General features: G+C 40.5%; 1 protein-coding gene across 2 annotated transcripts in view; it reads right to left on the bottom strand.

Annotated features, from left to right (window-relative positions):
• Nucleotides 1-15,839, bottom strand: part of yeats2 (YEATS domain containing 2) — a 37,043-nt gene that overhangs the window by 11,809 nt on the left and 9,395 nt on the right. For both annotated transcript variants that reach the window (XM_062022778.1, XM_062022779.1), the window contains exons 6-17: nucleotides 15,205-15,323; nucleotides 14,615-14,776; nucleotides 11,882-11,993; nucleotides 11,750-11,794; nucleotides 11,502-11,670; nucleotides 11,160-11,396; nucleotides 9,635-9,802; nucleotides 8,221-8,312; nucleotides 4,969-5,145; nucleotides 4,668-4,896; nucleotides 4,435-4,593; nucleotides 229-353 (exon numbers count right to left, since the gene is read on the bottom strand). In XM_062022778.1, coding sequence (XP_061878762.1) covers nucleotides 229-353; nucleotides 4,435-4,593; nucleotides 4,668-4,896; nucleotides 4,969-5,145; nucleotides 8,221-8,312; nucleotides 9,635-9,802; nucleotides 11,160-11,396; nucleotides 11,502-11,670; nucleotides 11,750-11,794; nucleotides 11,882-11,993; nucleotides 14,615-14,776; nucleotides 15,205-15,323 — 1,794 coding nt within the window. The remainder of the gene's footprint in view (nucleotides 1-228; nucleotides 354-4,434; nucleotides 4,594-4,667; nucleotides 4,897-4,968; nucleotides 5,146-8,220; nucleotides 8,313-9,634; nucleotides 9,803-11,159; nucleotides 11,397-11,501; nucleotides 11,671-11,749; nucleotides 11,795-11,881; nucleotides 11,994-14,614; nucleotides 14,777-15,204; nucleotides 15,324-15,839) is intronic.

Raw genomic sequence — 15,839 nt, 5'->3', positions numbered from 1 at the left:
CCTGAATCCTTTAAACAATAAGGTATCAATAAGAGCAGATCTGAATTATATTTCTACTCTCCATCAACTGAATGCAAAGGCAGCAATCGCTTGCTGCTTTAAGAAATGACAATAGAAAGGCTGGACTGGAACAAGTGAAAGGCAACTACATCTTAAATCACAATAAAATAAACTTCCCAACTCATGCCAAGCATGTAGTATTTCTTTAAGGTTTGCATTATGACCCACCTGCGGGGTCTGTTTAAGGATGTAGGATGTGTAGGAGAGGTTGGAAGGCAAACTGCCGGATGAGGAAGATGAGGGTGTCTGAGAGCCCCCGGCGCTCGCTGACGAGCTGCTCTGAGACTGCTGACCTAAATTAAGACAAACACAAGCACACCAGGCGCAAATCTGATCAACAATTGTCCCCTTTGTCTTCATCAAAACAATCTCATTCATTTGAGTCATTTCAGCTACATTTCAATAAAATATGACAGTCAACGTGTAGAGCGAGGCCTCTAGCACCGAAAGCATATTTCAGGGGGAAAAACAAAGATGACCCATGAGTGACTCAAGTTATACAAATATGTAACTGCTACTAAATGACTGACTTATTTATAATACAACTGCAGGCATGAAGAAACATGTCAGGAAAGGACACTAACCTTGGATACTGAGTGAGTCATAATACTTTGTCCAAGCAGTACCAAAATATTTTTGACATCACAGGAAGAACTTTTCCCAGCATGTTTACTGTATATTCACTAGCAGTGTTGGGACTAACGCGTTACTAAGTAACGCGTTACTGTAACGCCGTTAGTTTCGGCGGTAACTAGTAATCTAACGCGTTATTTTTTTATATACAGTAACTCAGTTACCGTTACTGCATGATGCGTTACTGCGTTATTTTACGTTATTTTTATGTAGTATCGGCTAGAAACTGAAGATCTGAGTGTGTTTTATTGGAGCGCTCCGGTGGAAAAGAAGAGGCGTGTTTTCCCCCACCCACAGAAAGCACGCCTCCCCACAGGGGAGACGTTCCTCCAGAGCCGTACTTCGGGTCTAACAACCTTCACTTTACCCGGAAGAGGGTCTTTACAGCTGAGGGTGAATGACGAGCCCGGCGGTTTGTTGCAACTTTGTGACTTCATTGGACGCAGCCATCCAGCAAGCTAGAGCACCTACACGCACTCACTGTCGCCGCTCCCTCACCTCTCTCGCCCACTCACTCACTGACGTCACTCACCTCTCATGCTGTCATATCTTAAAGGGCCACACACACACACACACACATACGCTACTCTCATAACAACTAACAAGACATCATGGCGAAGCCAGAAGTCAAGTTTTTTAACATGGAGACATTCTCAATACTTTTCTTTTGTCGAGCACAAAGAAAATAACATTTTAGTTAAATGTAAGTTGTGTCTTGGATCAAAGATCCTATCTACTTAGAGTTAAAGTTAAAGTGCCATTATGTTGCAGCTATTTAAAATAGTTTTGTCATTTTTTTCTGGCCTGAAATAAATTGGCCCTTTGAAACATATCTTTGTCTTTGTGTGTCGTATGTAGACAACATTGCTTTCTGAGTTCAGTGATGAAAATGCATGTCAAGTTGATCAACAGATTGTATTATTCTCCAGTGCAATAACAGTACTGAAATGAAGGCTAAAAGGGCATTAATGGGAGCCTTTAAAAAAGGGGGAAAAAAGAAGTAACTAAATAGTTACTTTTCACAGTAACGCATTACTTTTTGGTGTAAGTAACTGAGTTAGTAACTGAGTTACTTTTTAAATAAAGTAACTAGTAATTGTAACTAGTTACTGGTTTTCAGTAACTAACCCAACACTGTTCACTAGACACGTCATTATATAAAAAACCCAAAACCAGTGAAGTTGGCACGTTGTGTAATTCGTAAATAAAAACAGAATACGATGATTTGCAAATCCTTTTCAACATATATGCAATTGAATAGACGGCATAGACAAGATATTTAATGTTCGAAGTGAGAAACTTAATTTTTTGTTTGCAAATAATCATTAACTTAGAATTTACTGGCAGCAACACATTGCAAAAAAGTTGGAAAGGGGCATTTTTACTACTGTGTTACATGGCCTTTCCTTTTAACAACACTCAGTAAACGTTTGGGAACTGAGGAGACACATTTTTGAAGCTTTTCAGGTGCAATTATTTCCCATTCTTGCTTGATGTATAGCTTAAGTTGTTCAACAGACCGGGGTCTCCGTTGTGGTATTTTAGGCTTCATGTTGTGCCACACATTTTCAATGGGAGACAGGTCTGGACTACAGGCAGGCCAGTCTAGTACGCACACTTTTTTACTATTACATTGTTTTGCTGAAATAAGCAGGGGCGTCCATGATAACGTTGCTTGGATGGCAACATATGTTGCTCCAAAACCTGTATGTACCTTTCAGCATAGGGCTGGGCTGTCTCTGTGCGATATAGAAAATGTCTATATCGTGATATTCGAGTATACATTCTCCCGCAGTTGGTTTTAGCTGCGGGGCATTAAACTGCATGCGTTTCTCACTCTTTCCTGTCTCTCCTTCTCAGAGACTTAAAAACAAGCGCACCTTCTTACATACGTCACATACTGTCACGTGAGCAACGTCACACGCTCACGCGGAGCAGAGAGGTAACGTTAGCTGTGATGCTAACAGCTAGCGGTGCGGTGCGAGTGGTAATACAAGAGAAAGAAGGTGGGAATCTGGTAACAAAAGGAGGAAGAATTAATTCCCAAGAAAAACAGCATCGTCTGGCGGTGGTTTGGCTTCAAGTGGGAAGATGTCTTTACATGTCAACATCTCCGTTCGGTGCCACACCAACTAAATGCCGAAACAACTATTTCCACATCAACACCGTAGGACATATACTATTTGATATGCAGCTCATTTTTATGTGACACTTATTGAAATATCTTGTGTGTCATCATGCACAAAAGTGCACTAATAGCTTGTTTTAAAATGTCTCTGACAATCTTGCACTTTCTGTTTTGGAAATGACATGAATGTTTGTGCCAATGCTTAATAACTGTTTAATAAATACAGTTTTGCTAAATTGACTTAGTTGTGATTTTCCTCTCTGCATAAAATGAGCATATATTAATGCAGTTTGAACAAGAATGTTTTAATGTAGACACATAGAATCATCATACTGCTGTGATTATATGCATCAAGTGTTCATTCATGGCTAAGGCAAAATATCGAGATATATATCGTGTATCGCGATATGGCCTAAAAATATAGAGATATTAAAAAAAGGCCATATCGCCCAGCCCTATTTCAGCTTTAATGGTACCTTCACAGATGTGTAAGTTACCCATGCCTCCGGCACTAATACACCCTCATACCATCACAAATGCTGGCTTTTCAAATTTGCGCCTATAAGAATTCGGATGGTTCTTTTCCTCTTTGGTCCGACTTCCACAATTTCCAAAATCAATTTGAAAAGTGGACTCGTCAGACCACTGGACACTTTTACACTTTGCATTAGTCCATCTTAGATGAGCTCGGGCCCAGCAAAGCCGGCTGCGTTTCTGGGTGTTGTTGATAAATGGCTTTCGCTTTGCATAGTAGAGTTTTAACTTGCACTTACAGATGTAGCGATGAACTGTAGTTACTGACAGTGGTTTTCTGAGCCCATGTGGTGATTGATATCCTTTACACACTGATGTTGCTTTTTGATGCAGTACCGCCTGAGGAATCGAAGGTCCGTAATATCATCGCTTCCATGCAGTGATTTCTCCAGATTCTCTGAAATTTTTGATGATATTACGGAACATAGATGGTGAAATCCCTAAATTCCTTGCAATAGCTGGTTGAGAAATGGTGTTCTTAAAAATATCGACAATTTGCTCATGCATTTATTTACAAAGTGGTGACCCTCGCCCCATCCTTGTTTGTGAATGACTGAGCATTTCATGGAAGCTGTTTTTATACCCAATCATGGCACCCACCTGTTCCCAATTAGCCTATTCACCTGTGAGATGTTCCAAATAAGTGTTTGATGAGCATTCCTCAACTTTCTCACTCTTTCTTGCCACTTGTGCCTGCTTTTTTGAAACATGTTGCAGGCATCAAATTCCAAATGAGCTAATATTTGCAAAAAATAAAGTTTTCCAGTTCGAACGTTAAGTATCTTATCTTTGCAGTCTATTCAATTGAATATAGGTTAAAAAGGTTTAGCAAATAATTGTATTCTGTTTGTATTTACCATTTACACAATGTGCCAACTTCACTGGTTTTGGGTTTTGTATATCTATTATCATTCGTCCAAATCATGCCTTCATAAAGATTGAGCAATGCCATGGAGCATAGCTTTAAAAGACATCTTGGCTATAAAGAATAAAAGCGACATGGAAATGATTCAAGCTATGTGTTCATAGTTTGGTTAGCTAAGTTGTTGGATGAATAAATAGAAGACAACATGGTTCACCTGCATTGGAGGCTCTGAGGATGGCTCCCTGTGGGATAAGCAGCAGCTTGCCCTTCCCTGAGGGGTTCTTGCTATTGGTGGTCAAGTAGAGCTTGGTTCCCGGTGGCAAATTTGCCAGATTAGCCAGGTTGTTGGCCGGCAGCTGCAGTGTAGCCATCACTGAGTTTGTAAACAATGATTTACACAAACTGAAAAATGGAATGAATCGTTATCGAATTGTGTCAACTCCTGACCTCCAGTCTTGCCACTCGAACCGCTGCCTGCCTTGACTGCAGCCTGCTGACCGGAGATGCCACTGGCGCCACTGACAATGGATTTGGCCACTCCCTGAGCCAAAACCTGCTTCCCACCCACCACCTTGGAGACAGAGGGGTTGCCCTTGGCAACCAGAATTTGCCCACTGCTGATGGCCACCTGTTTCACCGCTGACTGGAGCGTCGAACTCACTGGAATGCTTAACATCTAGCGACAGGAAGAGATTTTAGCAACATAATGATCAACATTTAACACATTTCGGGTACAAGACAAACTGACTTTGCTAGTCGCGGGCCCAGAGGCGCCAACAGCCTGTTTCTGGGCCGACATGGAGATCATGTGACCTCCTTTGACTGAGACAAACGGATGTGCCGCTGGAGCAGCTGGTTGGGTCACTGTTGAAGCCATCTGCTGCTGCTGCATTGAAACTTCTCCTGGCTCCTGCTTAATGATAACCTGTAAACAAACACATGCAGTGTTTAAAGACATTGCAATATTAAAATATGGTACAAATGTTAGTTTTAATATTTATAGATTAGCTAAAATATGATTATGCCTTTTTAACAATATAGGAGAATGTACAATCCTTCTCTGTTATGTAATAGATAATACTTGTTTATTACTATACTGCACCTTTCTTTGTTTATAGAGTAAATAATTAATTTTTATTTTATTTTTTAGTTGTCCCATTCTATTGCTGTTGTCGTTATATACTATCGCTTTCGTATTGTTGGTATTGTTTATATTTTATTTGTTATTTCTTCCCTCCTCAAGTCCAAGCTAGGTGAAGTGATCACCGCTCCAGTGCTGGGTAGAACACTACCATGAGCTCTACACCACGCAGAACGTCGCCATCGACTTTGCCCGTGCTTCCATCCAAGACCTGCCAGTGATGGAGGAGCTTCACCACCCACCGAGGAAGAGATCAGCAAAGTCATTAGCTGCGTTTCCATTGCAGTTTTTTGCAAATTAAAAGCGATATTTAAAAAATTTCAATAAAGTACATTTGCGACTTGTGTTTCCATTAAAGGATTATTTGCGTCATGAGCTGTAATGCTCATAAAATATTATCCCGCAAGACTCCACTTTGAGGAAAATATTGCAGCCATCGCTGCTGCCGTGATGTCAATAGATGATGAAGGCAGCGGGTGATCGCTAAAGGCAACGTCCTTACAGGCCCCTTGACACTTGTTCGGGCATGTGGGTCTCCCCGAGCCTGCGGTTCGGCCTCTATTGCGAGGAAGCGACCCGCGAGACAGCCCGGTACGGCGGTCTCGGCTCGCTCGCCTGGGCTGACCGATCGGAAGCAAGACCAAGACAACCCGTCTGCCCTAGTTGTCCTGGATGGGCGGCCCGCCAGTTCGGTGTTGAGGTGCTATGTAAATGCAAAAAAAGTGTTTCCATCATGCTTTTGCGAAATACTTAAATATCGAAACATCTCAAAAACCACCCCATGAGAACGCAACAATGTTTTAGCGATATTTGTGGTCGCCCTGTTGGTTGACCACAAATTTTTAATGACGCCTGGAACAAAACACGAAGCAGTGCATCATCGACATCGCTTCTTGGGAGTGCCTTGCTGCCGACTGTGCATCCTGGCGTTCAACGTTGGGGAGCAGTGACCAGGCATGTGAAGAGGCGAGAAATGCGGCCCTTGCGGAGAGAAGGACAAGACGGAAGACAACGGAGCACCAGCCACGACAACCAACATCCTACATCTGAACCAAGTACACCAGAGACTGCCATTCACAGCCACTCTCACAGGTGCCGATGAGACCTGACAGGGAGCAACTCCATCGTCTCACGCAGACGGACGGATGCCGACGACCACAGATTTATTTCTCTTTTTTTAGTGCCCTTGAGAGTGTTTTAGCAGTGGTGTGCCGTCAGGGCCAGCAAGGCCTTCTCTGCTGGCCTAACATAACCAGAAACCATGATCATAATTAAAGATAGAAGTAATTTGTAATTTACTTTCCCTAAATATCTAAAAGTATTCATATTCTCTTCATGTCATATTATGCTCCTTTCAGTGCTGTTGTTTTTAGGTTAGAGTTTTTATCCAATCATAATTCAGCAAGCTTATGTTGCCATGCCTTCAGAATCAACAATGCAGGCGTCTACGCACTGTAAGTGAACGGGCACATACGGTTGATAGATAATTGCCATAGGTAATCAGATCGCGAGTTGTCAGTAAGGCCTTCTAGCTGGCCTCACGTTGAACGTGACATTTACGCGTCCTGTGATTGGATACTCACTGGTTTGAGCCGCGGCGGTGCTATGCAGATCAGCAAAGCCACACCCGGGACCGTTAGCGGATGAATTTGAGAACACATACAGTTGATAGACAGTTGCGATAGCCAATCAGATCACAAGTTGTTGACAGTAACCTATCTAGGAAGCCTGATGTTAACGAGACTGTGATTGGATACTCACCTGTCATTCCAAAGTGAGTATCCAATCACAGGTTGCAATTTAGCAGGAAGAAGGAAGGGTTGACCCACAAAGAAGGAGAACAAAACGTTGATTAGGTGGCATATATATTTGCAAGGTCATTTTCAAGAACGATATTTAAAGAGAAACTATGTCTTGTGAGACGATATCGGCGATAAAATGGGGAAAAGTCCGCCGATTCCATGCGAATCAACTGACTACGAGTGGTACCACTGGCTTATACGGCGTTGAATGGGTTCTACAAATTGTGACTTAAAATATTTTATTTCTTTATTTTTTTACGTTTAATATGCTTTTTACAATTTTAATTTTGACAGTACCACATAAGATATGTTTTAATTGCTGATGCTGGTTTATTGATTTTTAAATGTGCCAGAAAATAACCCGTTTTGTACACTGTTGAGGTGATTCAATGTACAGTAGTGCGTAAATGTGTTTCTGTATAGTATTTTTACAGCAATGGTCATGTGGGGACATAAATTATGGTATTTTGAGAGGTAATCATTGAAGTCAGACATCACTGAAGGCCTAGGTGGGAAACGCACGGTAGCCAAAGTAAAGAATAACTGTGTTTTAGTTAGTCTTTACTCTTGTATTTGAACTAATATGTCCTGGGGATCATTAACGTATGTCTAATTCTATATCAGGAATTATTCTGGTAATAATATATAAAATCAACAGTAAACATATAGATACAAATAGTTTTAAAAAGAGAATTAAGATGTATTAAGTGTATCTACTGCCTACCACAATAGATGTTACCACTGCAGAATCTAATCTTATGACCCATTTTAAGAGAAAACTTGTGTACTTTTTTGTAGATGCTAATTTTACAGAAGGGAAATTACAGAGACGGAACCCCAAACTGCTTAATGGTCTCGGGCAAAAACTCCCTATCCAATCCTTACACTGTCCTACATAAGAAGCTTGCCAAGGCACACACATCTGCTGAGGATAGAAGCTGGCCTGCTATGAATACCATGATGCTTTGTTAAAGGCACAGTCACGACAATGAAAAGGCTATCAGTTCACATGCGTTAGGTCATGAGTCATTTTTAACAGGATCAATAGACCACTCACTTTCATTCCCGATGAGAGGAAGGTGCCAGTGTGCATTTTAGGGGCTGGCGAGCGAGTTCCCTGAGCAGCAGACTGTTTGGCCGATGGGCTTCCTGCAGAGAAGTTTTCACACAAACACAGAAGGTCACAGAAGAAATGATGAAGGATGCAGTTTAAGTCCAAGGACACGAGGGTTTGAGCGGGAAAAACAACAACATGCAGCAATCTTTTTGATTTGATGATTTGTGAGCATGATGTGCACTTACAGTGTTAGCACTACCTGCCAGGAATCTATCTTATGAAAACAGCACATCTTCTCCACAGGTGATGGATTTCGGTATGATACCAATTTTGTTCTGACCATGAAATGCAGGTGCTCCATCACCAGGGTAACTGATCATCGTGCATGAGTTCATATGGGTAGAACAAAGCAGCAAAAAATGTGGCGGGGTCTAAATTGCAAATATGTTAAAAAAAAGGCTAGAGAAAAAGGTAACAGGGATGCTTTAGAACACAGGTGTCAAACTCAAGGCCCAGGGGCCAGATGTGGCCCGTCACTTCATTTTATTTGGCCCTCGAAAGCCAGAAATAATATGTATCGATAAAGTACTGTAACCTTTCTTACTAAATGTATTCTTCCTTTCTATTTTAGGAGAAAAAAACATATGTACTCCATGTAATCGCAAATTATGTTAACTTAAATATTGTTTAATTATGCAAAAATATATGATCAAACATTCAAACCATTTTTAAATAGAAATAAATACTAATAATAATGACTATCCATCAAATTGTGCAATGTAAAAGTAGCAATAGATTTCATGGTAAAATTGTGAAATGTACTGTGGTTTTTACAGCATTTTTCTCTAAATGAAAAACAGTGTTTTTTTTTACTGTAATAAACTGTGGTGCCGTTTTGGCATTTACAGTAATACTCTGACAAATCTACAGTTGTTGACTTGCGGTAAAAAAAACTGGCAGCTCAGGTGCCAAAATTAAACTGTATAATTGCTTTTTTTTTTATTTACAGTAAAAAACAAATGTAAATTTTACAGTAAAATTCTGGCAACTGAGCTGCCATTTTTTTAACATAAAAATTGCAGTACTGTTTTTCCATTTACAGTAATATACACTAAATTTAGAGGTGAAATGATTGCAGCTTACCACATTTTTTTTACATTTTAGTTTTTAAAAACTCTACTAATAAAATGCTTTAAAAAATGGTATGATAATAGTACGATATTCACTGTTAGAAGCCTTTGGGGCCAAACATAACGGCGATGTAGCTCTCAGTGAAAACGATTTTGACACCTCTGCTGTAGAACATATAATTTACTTTTTTAAACGTGCACCGACACTTTGCGAAAGGATCACTTCCCAATTTGAAGCACCCCAAGCTTTTTTCACAGCGAGTGGGAACTGGATGTGGGCGTACCTGCAGAGGCGGCAGACGAGGACGTCACGCCGGTGACTTGGCCCGGCTTGTCAACGATGACATAAGGGTTGTTGAGCACAGAGTACGAGCTGGGTTTGCTGTGGACAGGGATAGATGTAGTGGGTGTGCGAGGCAGCGGTGAGTGGCTCGGCGTGGAGATGGGAGAACCTGTGAAAGGGCCAAGCTATTTAGATGGGTTATTTCCTCTAAAAATAAAGCTGGTAAATTGAAGGTGTTTGCAAATTAACAAAAAAAAACAGAAATAAAGAAAAATAACTGTTAATGCGCTTATTAGGATAATAGTCCTTTAATCGGCTTTAAGGGGAATTGCACTTTTTGTGGAATATTGTCTATAATTCAAAATCCTTTTGTGAGACAAGCAGCATATTAATTTCACAGACACATCACAAAGTTCACGATTTCCTTCAACAACTACTAATTATGGCTTCATGAGAGGCGACAACGACGACTTTGGTACAAATTGTGATTCAGACCTTTATGTTTTTGAGCCTGAATATAAGGGGGATGAGATACAAGTTTTAGAAGTTGAACGATAAGCAAATCCAGCAAGTATCACTGCTGCTAAGTGCTAAACAAGAAATACAAACTACGAACATGTCTGCTCTCACTGGCAATGCCTAATTCTCACGCAGGTAAAAAAAATTAATGATTAAAAACAAAACAAGCCTTTTTTCGTGTCTTACTCGCCATCTCTGGGTCTAAGTTGAACATCAAAGTTGACCAGCTTCTTGGTTTATGTCCACAACTTTCTTTTATACCGGTGGAAAGCATGATTTATAATCTAGAACAGTGATTCTCAAATTGTGGTACGTGTACCACTCCTGGTACGCCTAAGAATCGTTCGAATAAAGTACAGTGTTTTATTTTCCTATATTCAAACACAATGTTACTGTTCAAACTGTGTGTAATGTTACATTGGCCAAAAATAATTAATATATATGTGAACTAATGACTAGCTAGGCTAGGCCTACTGAACTACTGTATTTTAATGTTGGTCATTATGGTGGCACTTGGAGAGCCAAGTTTTTTCTGAGGTGTTACTTGGTGAACAAATATTGAGAATCACTGGTTTAGAATTAACTTTCACCAACTCAGAGGCCATGCAGCAGCTCGCTAGCATGTCAATAGCTGCAAAAGCTAGTTACCTCTCTTTGATCACGCCGCCGCTCAAAGTAGTTCCACTGTGTTAGCGCTTATAATAACAATATTGCTAATACTTGATTAATATTCAGGTTACGAGATGTAAATGGAGTATTGTTGGCGGTTTTCGGATGTTTTTAGAGGATTTTATGGGCGCAATAGATGACTCCTATTAGCTGCATTGTTAGCCAACTCGTAATTGACATATATTAGAAATTAAAATGCTTTAAAAAAAGACGAGTGTGTTCTTGTCTTACATAAGGATTGTGAATGATAGCCAAAATTCCCCCAAAAAGTGCAGTTTCCCTCTAAGAGAAAGTGCACAAAGCAAGAGCGGCAATGACCACTAGGTGGAGACATGTACCAGAGACTATTTTGCAGCTCATCGTTATAGGTTGGAACGACTTCCCAGGAGACTCAGCAGGGCTTGGAGGCTGCCCTTGAGGAACTATTTTGCAGCTTGCTGTAATGGGCTGGAAAGCGGAGTTGCCATGGGAACCCAAAGTGATCCTGTCACTTGCTTTGGGTCGCGTCGGCGTGCGTTCACCTGCAGCCAGGCCTGAGCTATGACATCCTGCAGACGTCTCTGCTTTGACTAAACCTGGAAAAAGTAATATCACAAATCTTGCCGCTTCCACAAAACAAACACCTTTGTAAAATATCCGTATTATTAAATTAAACTGAGCAAATATTCATTTATGCATACCTTTTTCAAAATTGGAATCTGGGAAGATGGGCGAACTGGAGCGTTGGCCAGTCTGAGGAGCACACATTACCGCCATCGGGCTTTTTGCCCTCTGGGTCACCTTGGAGGTAGATGGCTGCAAGATGTAATCCTCACCAAGAGAATTCCTATGGAGCTCCACGTCCACCACCTGAAAACAATTACAGTGAGTTAGGTTCTTAGTAGTTGGACTAAACACAAGTTTAAAAAAGTAAAAAAGCAACACTTACAGTCTCAGCACCCAGTGTTTGCAACCCAGTGTATGTTCTGTCAAGCTGAAAGGAAATAAAAGGGTGATAAAAACAGTGCCGTTTGTGGGTTTAAAGTCATTATGTGTAAAGACATAGAAAAGTATGTCTGACCTTCAACTGATGGATGATGTCAATACGTTTGTTGCGAGGGTCTTTAAAGTGGATCTGGATCCTTACAGGAAATTCACCCCACCCACGACGGGTTAAATGAAAAGGAGGCTCACTGAAAACAGATGCAAAAACGTTAAGTGTCATTATTTAAAGAAAAGAAAAAAGGTACATACGGTATTTGTAAAAAAAACATTTGTATAAAAAGGACAGAGAATGAATCAAGGTTTATTTGTATAGCACCTTACAACATCACAATGGTGCACAATGAATTTGTAGAAAAATACCAAGCATCTCCCAAAAGCGAAACTGGAGTACGCACATATTTTGTGGACTTAATACCATCCCTGCATGGAGTCAGCAAGGAGCAAAGATCCCAAACGGATCACGGCATAGAAAAAAAAACAGCTGCCAGACGTGGAGATTATGCGCCGTTCCCACGGCAACACAAGTACCTTGTCAGCTGAACTGCCAGAGAGGCCAGACGGATTTAGGCTGCTGACATACAAAATCCATCATTTATTAAAAAGCCACAGGAAAACTTAAATCCTCTTGACTTTTTTTTTTACAGAACAAAAAGCTGATTAGTGAACACTGGAGTGTCATCATGGGTGATAATAGAACGTCAGAGCATCCCTCTGGAGGATTCCAGATTCTAGGTTTTGGGTGCAACCATTGGTTAAAGGGGACTTATGATGGTTCTAATTAATATTTAAAAGACTTTCATGTGGTCAAGATAATACGTATTGCATTGGTGTAAATTTTGCTCCACACTCACCCACTTTCGGCATGTGTCTGCAAGATGTTCGTGGTTGGAGGCGTTCCCAAATTGCAAATGAATCCACATCCCACCATCCCCAAAAGTATCAATTTATCTTTTAAAAATGCACACTGTTTAAATAAATATCTCAAAGACTAACAGCACTGCTTTTTCCCCAGACACGGTCAAAAATAAACTCCATAAACAGTAGCCTTCCAAGACACAAATTCTTTTATGGCATGCATTTTTTATTTATCCTGGGCATTTGGGACCCAATGAGTATAAAAACCAAAAAAAAGTTTAACGTTGCCATCGGAACGTTTGAATATGTGTTTTCAGAACATCTTGAATTTAAATTTGAGGGGGTATACTTTTTCTCCACCACTCGTTGGTAGTATGATGTCCTTGTAAGTGGAAACCAGGATCTTGCAGAAAAAAACCTTGTATTGTGTTCTACACAACCAAAAATATGATGTCCACATATGTGGACGACAGGTTCTCGGAGGTTAAATAGATTCACAAAGTCAGAACATTGGGTACACCTGCACACTCTTTCGATAAGACTCCAGAGTTGCATAAAAAAAGCTGTCTTTAGCAAAATTTGTGTGTCACACATCAATGTTATTGTGTGTATTTGGGTGTGAATGCCAAGATTGGATAACAATAATACTGTATACACTAAAAGGTTTCAACATGTTAATACAAATAATAAAAATATTTTATATTATTTATTTCATAGACATAGAGCAGGCGGGAGGGCATGAAACGGGAAGGAATATACGGAGGTTGCAGCGGCAAAAGTCTCTGCTATTTGGGCCCAGCAGAGGAGGAGGAGACTTTCTGACGCAATATGTCCAAGACACCACATAAGTACATCCGTCAATGTGTGACGTCACTGATTCCCAGTTAAAAAAATACAAATAGAGGCATTCGAAACTGCATGCAAGCTCACACCCAAATGCATTAATGTTATGATGGGACGCTTTGCTATTGTTTAACAGGAGTATCCAATATTGAAACATTTGTAAATCAGATAAGAGTATATTCATCATAGGTCCCCTTTGAATAAAGGAGAAAACTCCAAAATGTCGCATTTCTCTGCTTAGCTCTGCAGCAAAACACAACATGTGGTCAGACACATGACTAACTTTGGGTTCGCTCTCCTAAAACAGAAAAGAGGGCCTGATGAAGTGCAATACTCAGAGGACGTCTAATATGACGAAGAATTAATGTAACCTTTTGTCTCCTGACACAAGTAAGACTTTCTGTTACATGACTCTGTTATTCATTTTAATGATAGTTACCAAGGGGTGGTGCTCTAAACTCTGGGGTATATACAGGACACATGTGAATAGAAGTAGTTATTTCACATGTCTGCCCACTGGTGAATCACATATTCAGAGGGTCTGATGAAGAGAATGTGGAGATTTTTGTCTGCATGGGATTTCAGAAAGGCCCTTTTTTTCGATGAAGAGTGCAACACAAGAGTAATTTGGGCCTTGACGTGCCATAAACGCATGTTTTCTCTAAGACACTGCATGGCGCGTACACTTTAGGTGTGCCCACTCTTAGTCATACTGAGCTGAGTCATTGTGTGACATCACAGACTCACGCCACATTCAGCACTTCTTTTGTGTTTGGCTTGGAAGGGAAAACAAACATCACGTGGGAAGTCATGTTGTAACACGTAACTTCAAATCTGAAATTTAATGTCCTGGCTGATTCATTTTGTGTTTCACCCACTGAAATGAACAACAGACTTAAGAAGCAGCTTGTTTACCTACTTTATTGTAGTGTAGCGGAAAGAGGCCGGGCAAACTAATGGCCTAGAATAATAATTAAAGGTTGAAAGTAAACACCATGTGTCTACGGGCAACACCAGAGTGCGACGGGAAACGTTAATTGAAACAAGTTTCTCTCGGCGTCCCTGAATGTCACCCGAGGCAACCGCTTGAAAACTGCTGACTGGCACTAACCTGACTTCCACCAGGTCGTTAGGTTTGTAGCTGGGGTGCAAAAAGAACCAGACTTTCTTGACGAAGTGGTCTATGGTGGGCTCCTTTCGGGAGCCCCTGACGTACACCATCCACTTATGAGTCGACTGGTCGTTCTCTTCACGCTTGTCTGGCGGGATATACCTGACAGCAGAGGGCAAATAAGCTTTAGGTAGCTGAATTCATGCACATTTTTCCAATGAGAAGTTGTCCATTATACCAAAAGTCAAATGGAAATGCTCTAATTAACGACTCTATTCAATTAACTGCCAGGTCTACTACAGGCACCTATTGTGGGGTACACAAAAGCAAATTACAGCCAGGGCTCTGGCACTTGGTTAAAAAAACATTGGCTGTGGCTGAAGGCAACAACAGTAATGCTAATTCAGCAGTTTGCTCCTTACCTCTATTTTAACATTGGTTCTATTGCTGCTGTGTTGTATCTTTCTACCTACAGTTAATCCCAAATGTGTTCATATCTATCCATCCATTTTCTTGGGGACCATTGAGTAAAATGTTCGTATTTGTTTTTAAATAGTAAAGTTACAGTATAACAGTAAGAAGTTACGTACTTCGACACATTGCCCACAACAATAGTCTTCTTTGCATAGACTCGAGATGCCTCATCTCCAGTGGTGTGGTAGGTCACCCTGTGCTCACTTCCCAAGGCCACGGGCACACCAAATGTGTCCTACAAACATTAATTGAACAAAAAAATGCACAGTTAACTATTTTTCTCTGAGAACAAATTGACAGCAAAGTGTGAAGTGAATGTTCCACCCCAGTCTACAGGTGGCGGCAATGTGCATTATAAACTTGTGGACATTTTATTAATTTTATTGATTTTTTTTTAAATACTGTAAATTCCAGACTATAAGCCTACTTTTTTCCCTACACTTTGCACCCTGCGTGTTAGACAATGCTATGGCTAATTTATGGATTTTAACAGGTTTACAAGCTTCACATGCCACAAATAAATTATGCCTCGTCACATCATACCAATGAAAATATAGAACGGGACGTGGTGAACAGCAAAGACGGCGCTCTCTGATAGGCTACTGCATGCTGAGTTACAGGCACTGTCTTTTGTTAAAGGGGAACTGCACTTTTTTGGGGAATATTGCCTATTATTCACAATTATTATGAAAGACATGACGACAAACGGATTTATTTTTTAATGCATTCTAAATATTAAATAAACGTAAAT

The sequence above is a fragment of the Entelurus aequoreus genome, linkage group LG16 (assembly GCF_033978785.1).
Source record: "Entelurus aequoreus isolate RoL-2023_Sb linkage group LG16, RoL_Eaeq_v1.1, whole genome shotgun sequence".
NCBI classification, from domain to species: Eukaryota; Metazoa; Chordata; class Actinopteri; order Syngnathiformes; family Syngnathidae; genus Entelurus; species Entelurus aequoreus.
Note: the sequence above shows the minus strand (reverse complement) of the source record. Positions and strands in the feature narration are given on the sequence as shown.